Source organism: Oncorhynchus gorbuscha, linkage group LG20 (genome assembly GCF_021184085.1).
Source record: "Oncorhynchus gorbuscha isolate QuinsamMale2020 ecotype Even-year linkage group LG20, OgorEven_v1.0, whole genome shotgun sequence".
Lineage (NCBI taxonomy): Eukaryota > Metazoa > Chordata > Actinopteri > Salmoniformes > Salmonidae > Oncorhynchus > Oncorhynchus gorbuscha.
This window is the reverse complement of record NC_060192.1, coordinates 42,928,561-42,939,469: the sequence shown is the minus strand read 5'-3', so window position 1 is coordinate 42,939,469 and position 10,909 is coordinate 42,928,561. Positions and strand designations below refer to the sequence as shown.

The 10,909-nt window shown below is 49.0% G+C and overlaps 1 protein-coding gene across 1 annotated transcript in view; it reads left to right on the top strand.

The window, feature by feature from the left end:
- The window catches only part of LOC124006919 (protocadherin Fat 3-like), a 272,695-nt gene that overhangs the window by 31,325 nt on the left and 230,461 nt on the right, over positions 1–10,909 (top strand). Inside the window, exons 16-17 of the mRNA XM_046317109.1 lie at positions 948–1,190; positions 1,661–1,795. Of these exons, the coding sequence (XP_046173065.1) occupies positions 948–1,190; positions 1,661–1,795 (378 nt within the window). The remainder of the gene's footprint in view (positions 1–947; positions 1,191–1,660; positions 1,796–10,909) is intronic.

The following is a 10,909-nucleotide window of genomic DNA, read 5'->3' as shown; positions in this document are numbered from 1 at the left end:
CTGCTGAATGAATGGATGGATGGATGAATGGATGGATGGATGGATAAACAGATGGATGGATGAATGGATGGATGGATAAACAGATGGATGGATATACGGATGGATGGATAAACGGATGGATGGATGAATGGATGGATGGATAAATGGATGGATGAATGAATGGATGGATGGATAATTAAATGAATGGATGGAATGATGAATGGATGGATGTATAATTAAATGAATGGATGGAATGATGAATGGATGGATGTATAATTGAATGAATGGATGGATAATTAAATGAATGGATGGATGGATAATTAAATGAATGGATGGAATGATGAATGGATGGATAATTAAATGAATGGATGGAATGATGAATGGATGGATGTATAATTGAATGAATGGATGGATGGATGGATGGATAATTGGATGGATGGATGGATGAATGGATTGATGAATGGATGGATAATTGAATGAATGGATGGATGGATAATTGAATGAATGGATGGATGGATAATTGAATGGAATGGATGGGTGGATGGATGGATGGATGATAGATGGATAAACGGATTTATGGATGGATGGATGGATAAACGGATTTATGGATGAATGGATGAATGGATAATTGAATGGATGGATGGGATGGATGGATGGATAAACGGATGGATGGATAATTGAATGGATGGATGGGATGGATGGATGGATAATTTAATGGATGGATGGGATGGATGGATGGATAAACGGATGGATGGATGGATGGATAAACGGATGGATGGATAATTTAATGAATGAATGAATGAGTGAATTAAATAATGAATTTTATTGAACATACTTAAAATACATATGGCCTTTTTCCAATCTGAGCACAACAATACATGCAACTGCTGATAAAACATGGTTTCATGAAATAAATATGATTCATTCATTCATTGATTTACTGACTGTTTTGATTGATGTGATTTAAGGTGGAAGCCAGGGATAAGGCGGAGAGAGGGACCCAGCGGTTCAAGGTGACAACTCTGAGTATAACACTGGAGGACGTTAATGACTGCCCCCCGCTGGCCGTCCCTGGGAGCTACAGCGCCCGTGTCCTGGAGGACCTGCCACTAGGGGCAGTCATCGCCTGGCTGCAGACCCAGGATTCAGACCTCGGACTGGGGGGACAGGTCTCCTACGCTCTGGCCAATGACGGAAACGGCATCTTCGAGGTGGGAGACGTATCTATGTCTGTACGTTGCTGTGTGTTGTTGACTTGTTTATGCTGTAGCCCTACAGCGTGTAGCTAGGGAAATACAACATGTGTGGGATTACATCTCTGTTATACTCTGTGGGTCTAATCTAGTCTATGTTATTGTATATCTAGGTGGATGCAGTGAGCAGCACAGTGAGGGTGGGTCTAATCTAGTCTATGTTATTGTATATCTAGGTGGATGCGGTGAGCAGCACAGTGAGGGTGGGTCTAATCTAGTCTATGTTATTGTATATCTAGGTGGATGCAGTGAGCAGCACAGTGAGGGTGGGTCTAATCTAGTCTATGTTATTGTATATCTAGGTGGATGCGGTGAGCGGCGCAGTGAGGGTGGGTCTACTCTAGTCTATGTTATTGTATATCTAGGTGGATGCGGTGAGAGGCGCAGTGAGGGTGGGTCTAATCTAGTCTATGTTATTGTATATCTAGGTGGATGCGGTGAGCGGCGCAGTGAGGGTGGGGAAGAGGCTGGACTATGAGAGACAGCAGATCTACAACCTGACTGTAGTGGCCGAGGACAGAGGGACACCTATCCTACGCTCTCTATCTTACCTGGACATAGAGGTACACACACACACACACACACACACACACACACACACACACACACACACACACACACACACACACACACACACACACACACACACACACACACACACACACACACACACACACACACACACACACACACAGGCGTAACAGCCGCCTCCCCACCTCACACACACCCATCCCACACACACTAACACCCCCCCCTCTCACCTCTCCCTTCTCTCCTCACCTCTCCTCACCTCTCCCTTCTCTCCTCACCTCTCCCTTCTCTCCTCACCTCTCCCTTCTCTCCTCACCTCTCCCTTCTCTCCCTTCTCTCCTCACCTCTCCCTTCTCTCCTCACCTCTCCCTTCTCTCCTCACCTCTCCCTTCTCTCTCTCTCTTTCAAATTCAGATTGCTTTATAGACATGAAATACAATTTGTAGCCTTCAACTGTAACACCATTACCACTAGTATCATTTACACCTCCGATATCTCTACGACTACCATTACCACTGATATCTCTACACCTACCATTACCACTGATATCTCTACGACTACCATTACCACTGGTATCATTTACACCTCCGATATCTCTACGACTACCATTACCACTGATATCTCTACGACTACCATTACCACTGATATCTCTATGACTACCATTACCACTGGTATCATTTACACCTCCGATATCTCTACGACTACCATTACCACTAGTATCATTTACACCTCCGATATCTCTACGACTACCATTACCACTGATATCTCTACGACTACCATTACCACTGATATCTCTACGACTACCATTACCACTGGTATCATTTACACCTCCGATATCTCTACGACTACCATTACCACTGATATCTCTACGACTACCATTACCACTGATATCTCTATGACTACCATTACCACTGGTATCATTTACACCTCCGATATCTCTACGACTACCATTACCACTAGTATCATTTACACCTCCGATATCTCTACGACTATCATTACCACTAGTATCATTTACACCTCCCATATCTCTACGACTACCATTACCACTGATATCTCTACGACTACCATTACCACTAGTATCATTTACACCTCCGATATCTCTACGACTACCATTACCACTGATATCTGTACGACTACCATTACCACTAGTATCATTTACACCTCCGATATCTCTACGACTACCATTACCACTGATATCTCTACGACTACCATTACCACCGATATCTCTACGACTACCATTACCACTAGTATCATTTACACCTCCGATATCTCTACGACTACCATTACCACTAGTATCATTTACACCTCTGATATCTCTACGACTACCATTACCACTGATATCTCTACGACTACCATTACCACTAGTATCATTTACACCTCTGATATCTCTACGACTACCATTACCACTGATATCTCTACGACTACCATTACCACTGATAACTCTACGACTACCATTACCACCGATATCTCTACGACTACCATTACCACTAGTATCATTTACACCTCCGATATCTCTACGACTACCATTAACACTAGTATCATTCACTCCTCCGATATCTCTACGACTACCATTACCACTAGTATCATTTACACCTCCGATATCTCTACGACTACCATTACCACTGATATCTCTACGACTACCATTACCACTGGTCTCATTTACACCTCCGATATCTCTACGACTACCATTACCACTGATATCTCTACGACTACCATTACCACTGGTATCATTTACACCTCCAATATCTCTACGACTACCATTACCACTGATATCTCTACGACTACCATTACCACTGATATCTATATGACTACCATTACCACTAGTATCATTTACACCTCCGATATCTCTACGACTACCATTACCACTGATATCTCTACGACTACCATTACCACTGGTATCATTTACACCTCCGATATCTTTACGACTACCATTACCACTAGTATCATTTACACCTCCGATATCTCTACGACTACCATTACCACTAGTATCATTTACACCTCCGATATCTCTACGACTACCATTACCACTGATATCTCTACGACTACCATTACCACTGGTATCATTTACACCTCCGATATCTCTACGACTACCATTACCACTGATATCTCTACGACTACCATTACCACTGGTATCATTTACACCTCCAATATCTCTACGACTACCATTACCACTGATATCTCTACGACTACCATTACCACTGATATCTATATGACTACCATTACCACTAGTATCATTTACACATCCGATATCTCTACGACTACCATTACCACTGATATCTCTACGACTACCATTACCACTGGTATCATTTACACCTCCGATATCTCTACGACTACCATTACCACTAGTATCATTTACACCTCCGATATCTCTACGACTACCATTACCACTAGTATCATTTACACCTCCGATATCTCTACGACTACCATTACCACTGATATCTCTACGACTACCATTACCACTAGTATCATTTACACCTCCGATATCTCTACGACTACCATTACCACTGATATCTCTACGACTACCATTACCACTGGTATCATTTACACCTCCGATATCTCTACGACTACCATTACCACTGATATCTCTACGACTACCATTACCACTGGTATCATTTACACCTCCGATATCTCTACGACTACTCACCATAAGTATACAGTCATCCTCGCTGTTACATCAGTACCACATCTACCGTCATTATTACAACTACTACTACTACAACCGCCATCATTAAACACATGGTTAGCAGATGTTAATGCGAGTGTAGTGAAATGCTTGTGCTTCTATTTCCGACAGTGCAGTAATATCTAACAAGTAATCTAACAATTCCCCAACAACTATATAAGTATATGGATGAGCGAGATGGCTGAGCAGCAAGGTGCAGTAGATATTATAAAATACAGTATATACACGTGATATGAGTAATGAAATATATGTAAACATTGTTAAAGTCACATTTATTTATGTGACTCGTGATCCATTTATTAAAGTGGCCAGTGATTGGGTCTCAATGTAGGAAGCAGCCTCTCTGAGTTAGTGATGGCTGTTTAACAGTCTGAACCTGTTTTTCAGTCTCTCGGGTCCTGCTTTGATGCACCTGTACTGACCTCGTCTTCTGGATGATAGCGGGGTGAACAGACAGGGTGCTGTAGGTGTCATGGAGGGCAGGTAGTTTGCCCCCGGTGATGCGTTGTGCAGACGTATACCATTAACACCACACATTTTTGGGGGGTTGGAGGGTTTGTTTTGTCCTGTAGTTCATTCAATGTAGTTGTAGAATCCAGTGGGTTCTGGTAGTCTTTAATAGTTGATTCTATGTTTAGTAAATCATCATGTAGTCTCTATGGGGGTGCCACAGTGTTGTCTGGGCTTCTGGCAGTCTCTATGGGGGTGCCACAGTGTTGTCTGGGCTTCTGGCAGTCTCTATGGGGGTGCCACAGTGTTGTCTGGGCTTCTGGCAGTCTCTATGGGGGTGCCACAGTGTTGTCTGGGCTTCTGGCGGTCTCTATGGGGGTGCCACAGTGTTGTCTGGGCTTCTGGCAGTCTCTATGGGGGTGCCACAGTGTTGTCTGGGCTTCTGGCAGTCTCTAAGGGGGTGCCACAGTGTTGTCTGGGCTTCTGGCAGTCTCTATGGGGGTGCCACAGTGTTGTCTGGGCTTCTGGCAGTCTCTATGGGGTTGCCACAGTGTTGTCTGGGCTTCTGGCGGTCTCTATGGGGGTGCCACAGTGTTGTCTGGGCTTCTGGCAGTCTCTATGGGGGTGCCACAGTGTTGTCTGGGCTTCTGGCAGTCTCTATGGGGGTGCCACAGTGTTGTCTGGGCTTCTGGCAGTCTCTATGGGGGTGCCACAGTGTTGTCTGGGCTTCTGGCAGTCTCTATGGGGGTGCCACAGTGTTGTCTGGGCTTCTGGCAGTCTCTATGGGGGTGCCACAGTGTTGTCCACAGTGTTGTCTGGGCTTCTGGCAGTCTCTATGGGGGTGCCACAGTGTTGTCTGGGCTTCTGGCAGTCTCTATGGGGGTGCCACAGTGTTGTCTGGGCTTCTGGCAGTCTCTATGGGGGTGCCACAGTGTTGTCTGCGCTTCTGGCAGTCTCTATGGGGGTGCCACAGTGTTGTCTGGGCTTCTGGCAGTCTCTATGGGGGTGCCACAGTGTTGTCTGGGCTTCTGGCAGTCTCTATGGGGGTGCCACAGTGTTGTCTGGGCTTCTGGCAGTCTCTATGGGGGTGCCACAGTGTTGTCTGGGCTTCTGGCAGTCTCTATGGGGGTGCCACAGTGTTGTCTGGGCTTCTGGCAGTCTCTATGGGGGTGCCACAGTGACTGCCTCATCTGCTTTTGCTCATGGTTTGTTAAATAGCTGAAAGTTCCAATTTTCCCAGAAGTGGTTTGATTCTATGGATTCTTCTATGGATTCTTCTATGGATTCTTCTATGGATTCTTCTATGGATTCTTCTATGGATTCTTCTATGGATTCTTCAATCACAATCACTCTGTTTTCTGACATGCTGTTCCTCAATATTTATTTGTGTATTTCTGTTTTAGTGTTTCACCATAGTGAAGGTTTTGTCTGTTTTTTTTGGTTGTTTTTGGTTGTTTCTCCATTTCTTTCTTAGGTTTATGCATTCTTCCTCAGAGGTCAAATATACCATTTAGGCTTTATTCTGCCAACTTTATACCTTCACTATCGCAGGGAAACGTTTGTTGGCTAATAGTTTTTTGTTTTTTTTCTACACCACTTTGCATCAGTCTTCATCATTTTGTAAATGTTATCTTTACTTAAGCAGGTTAAGAACATATTCTTATTTTCAATGACGACCTTGGAACCGTGGGGTTAACTGCCAGAACAGAAGATTTGTACCTTGTCAGCTCAGGGATTCAATCTTGCAACCTTCTGGTTACTAGTCCAACCCTCGAACCATTAGGCTACCTAACGCCCCTCCACTCTAACCACTAGGCTACCTGACACCCCTCCACTCTAACCACTAGGCTACCTGACACCCCTCCACTCTAACCACTAGGCTACCTGCCTCCACTCTAACCACTAGGCTACCTGCCGTCCCTCCACTCTAATCACTAGGCTACCTGCCGCCCCTCCACTCTAACCACTAGGCTACCTGCCGCCCCTCCCCTCTAACCACTAGGCTACCTGCCGCCCCTCCACTCTAACCACTAGGCTACCTGCCGCCCCTCCACTCAAACCACTAGGCTACCTAACGCCCCTCCACTCTAACCACTAGGCTACCTGCCGCCCCTCCACTCTAACCACAAGGCTACCTGCCGCCCCTCCACTCTAACCACTAGGCTACCTGCCTCCTCTCCACTCTAACCACTAGGCTACCTGCCACCCCTCCACTCTAACCACTAGGCTACCTGCCGCCCCTCCACTCTAACCACTAGGCTACCTGCCACCCCTCCACTCTAACCACTAGGCTACCTGCCTCCCCTCCACTCTAACCACTAGGCTACCTGCCGCCCCTCCACTCTAACCACTAGGCTACCTGCCGCCCCTCCACTCTAACCACAAGGCTACCTGCCGCCCCTCCACTCTAACCACTAGGCTACCTGCCACCCCTCCACTCTAACCACTAGGCTACCTGCCGCCCCTCCACAGGACTGTCTCTCACTTCCTCCAGGACTACCGCTCACTTCCTCCAGGACTGCCTCTCACTTCCTCCAGGACTGCCTCTCACTTCCTCCAGGACTGCCTCTCACTTCCTCCAGGACTGCCTCTCACTTCCTCCAGGACTGCCTCTCACTTCTTCCAGGACTGCCTCTCACTTCCTCCAGGACTGCCTCTCACTTCCTCCAGGACTGCCTCTCACTTCCTCCAGGACTGCCTCTCACTTCCTCCAGGACTGCCTCTCACTTCTTCCAGGACTGCCTCTCACTTCCTCCAGGACTGCCTCTCACTTCCTCCAGGACTGCCTCTCACTTCTTCCAGGACTGCCTCTCACTTCCTCCAGGACCGCCTCTCACTTCCTCCAGGACCGCCTCTCACTTCCTCCAGGACCGCCTCTCACTTCCTCCAGGACCGCCTCTCACTTCCTCCAGGACCGCCTCTCACTTCCTCCAGGACTGCCGCGCAAAGATGCAAGAGATTGAACGTCATTGAGTTCGACCCCATTAGTTTTTCTTACAGATCAATGTTTTTTCTGTGTGATCGAATCAATATTTTATCAGCCCCTTTTCAATGCATCAAACTAAAACCCATATAACTTTGCAAGATTGAGTCTATTATGTTGTTGTAGGCAGAGCCAGAGCGCAATGGAAGTAGAATTCTATTGGCTGGGGTAGCCCACGAGTGAATGCTCTTTTCAGATCTGTTCAGAGCATATCATTGTGCCTGTATTAATTCTGATATGGCTGGGGGACCCTAGTTGTTCCTCAGACAGCAGCTCCAGGGTGTTTTTTTTTGAGAAGTTTCTTCCCATCAATGTCTTTTTTTCCATTTGAGTCAACGAGGAGCACAATCTCTGGTTTTGGTGTGTCCTCAGTGGGGGTGTTGTTAGGAGGGCTACCCGTGGAGCTGACAGGGGTGTTCCTCTGTTAGGTGGGCTGTGTGGTCCTCAGTCTGTTAACTGGGCTGACAGGGGTGTTCCTCTGTTAGGTGGGCTGTGTGATTCTCTGTGAGCTGGGCTGTGTTGTTAGGAGGGCTACCCGTGGAGCTGACAGGGGTGTTCCTCTGTTAGGTGGGCTGTGTGGTCCTCAGTGGGGGTGTTGTTAGGAGGGCTACCCGTGGAGCTGACAGGGGTGTTCCTCTGTTAGGTGGGCTGTGTGGTCCTCAGTGGGGGTGTTGTTAGGAGGGCTACCCGTGGAGCTGACAGGGGTGTTCCTCTGTTAGGTGGGCTGTGTGGTCCTCAGTGGGAGTTTTGTTAGGAGGGCTACCCGTGGAGCTGACAGGGGTGTTCCTCTGTTAGGTGGGCTGTGTGGTCCTCAGTGGGGTGTTGTTAGGAGGGCTACCCGTGGAGCTGACAGGGGTGTTCCTCTGTTAGGTGGGCTGTGTGTTTGGGGGTGTTGTTAGGAGGGCTACCCGTGGAGCTGACAGGGGTGTTCCTCTGTTAGGTGGGCTGTGTGGTCCTCAGTGGGGTGTTGTTAGGAGGGCTACCCGTGGAGCTGACAGGGGTGTTCCTCTGTTAGGTGGGCTGTGTGTTTCTCTGTTAGCTGGGCTGTGTGGTCCTCAGTGGGGGTGTTGTTAGGAGGGCTACCCGTGGAGCTGACAGGGGTGTTCCTCTGTTAGGTGGGCTGTGTGTTTCTCTGTTAGCTGGGCTGTGTGGTCCTCAGTGGGGGTGTTGTTAGGAGGGCTACCCGTGGAGCTGACAGGGGTGTTCCTCTGTTAGGTGGGCTGCATGGTCCTCAGTGGGAGTTTTGTTAGGAGGGCTACCTCTGACAGGGGTGTTCCTCTGTTAGGTGGGCTGTGTGGTCCTCAGTGGGGGTGTTGTTAGGAGGGCTACCCGTGGAGCTGACAGGGGTGTTCCTCTGTTAGGTGGGCTGTGTGATTCTCTGTTAGCTGGGCTGTGTGTTTCTCTGTTAGGTGGGCTGTGTGGTCCTCAGTGGGAGTGTTGTTAGGAGGGCTACCCGTGGAGCTGACAGGGGTGTTCCTCTGTTAGGTGGGCTGTGTGATTCTCTGTTAGCTGGGCTGTGTGTTTCTCTGTTAGCTGGGCTGTGTGGTCCTCTGTTAGCTGGGCTGTGTGGTCCTCTGTTAGCTGGGCTGTGTGGTCCTCTGTTAGCTGGGCTGCGTGTTCCTCTGTTAGCTGGGCTGCGTGGTCCTCTGTTAGCTGGGCTGTGTGGAACTCTGTTAGCTGGGCTGCGTGGTCCTCTGTTAGCTGGGCTGCGTGGTCCTCTGTTAGCTGGGCTGTGTGGAACTCTGTTAGCTGGGCTGTGTGGTCCTCTGTTAGCTGGGCTGCGTGGTCCTCTGTTAGCTGGGCTGCGTGGTCCTCTGTTAGCTGGGCTGCGTGGTCCTCTGTTAGCTGGGCTGTGTGGTCCTCTGTTAGCTGGGCTGTGTGTTTCTCTCTCTCCTCAAGTTCTCTCACCTCAGACTGGAGTGAAGCCTGCTCTCCCAGAAGGCTGTCTATCTCCCCCTTCAGCCCTCTGGGTACTCTCTCCAACTCTCTGAGCTCCACCATGTCTCTCTCCAGCTCTCTGAGCTCCACCATGTCTCTCTGAGCTCCACCATGTCTCTCTGAGCTCCACCATGTCTCTCTCCAACTCTCTGAGCTCCACCATGTCTCTCTCCAGCTCTCTGAGCTCCACCATGTCTCTCTCCAACTCTCTGAGCTCCACCATGTCTCTCTCCAGCTCTCTGAGCTCCACCACGTCTCTCTCCAGCTCTGAGCTCCACCACGTCTCTCTCCAGCTCTCTGAGCTCCACCATGTCTCTCTCCAGCTCTGAGCTCCACCACGTCTCTCTCCAGCTCTCTGAGCTCCACCACGTCTCTCTCCAGCTCTCTGAGCTCCACCACGTCTCTCTCCAATTCTCTGAGCTCCACCATGTCGCTCTCCAACTCTCTGAGCTCCACCATGTCTCTCTCCAGCTCTCTGAGCTCCACCATGTCTCTCTCCAGCTCCCTGAGTTCCACCACGTCTCTCTGAGCTCCACCATGTCTCTCTCCAGCTCTCTGAGCTCCACCATGTCTCTCTCCAGCTCCCTGAGTTCCACCACGTCTCTCTGAGCTCCACCATGTCTCTCTCCAGCTCTCTGAGCTCCACCATGTCTCTCTCCAGCTCCCTGAGTTCCACCACGTCTCTCTGAGCTCCACCACATCTCTCTCCAGCTCTCTGAGCTCCACCACGTCTCTCTCCAGCTCTCTGAGCTCCACCATGTCTCTCTCCAGCTCTCTGAGCTCCACCACGTCTCTCTCCAGCTCTCTGAGCTCCACCACATCTCTCTCCAGCTCTCTGAGCTCCACCACGTCTCTCTCCAATTCTCTGAGCTCCACCACATCTCTCTCCAGCTCTCTGAGCTCCACCATGTCTCTCTCCAGCTCTCTGAGCTCCACCACGTCTCTCTCCAGCTCTCTGAGCTCCACCACGTCTCTCTCCAGCTCTGTGAATATATCCCTCTCAATGATGGAGGAGCAGTGCAGTTGTGGGACCTGGGTGTGTTCAGTGCTGTTGGGGGGGGGGGACTCTCCTCGTCTGCAGGACAGTTTTGA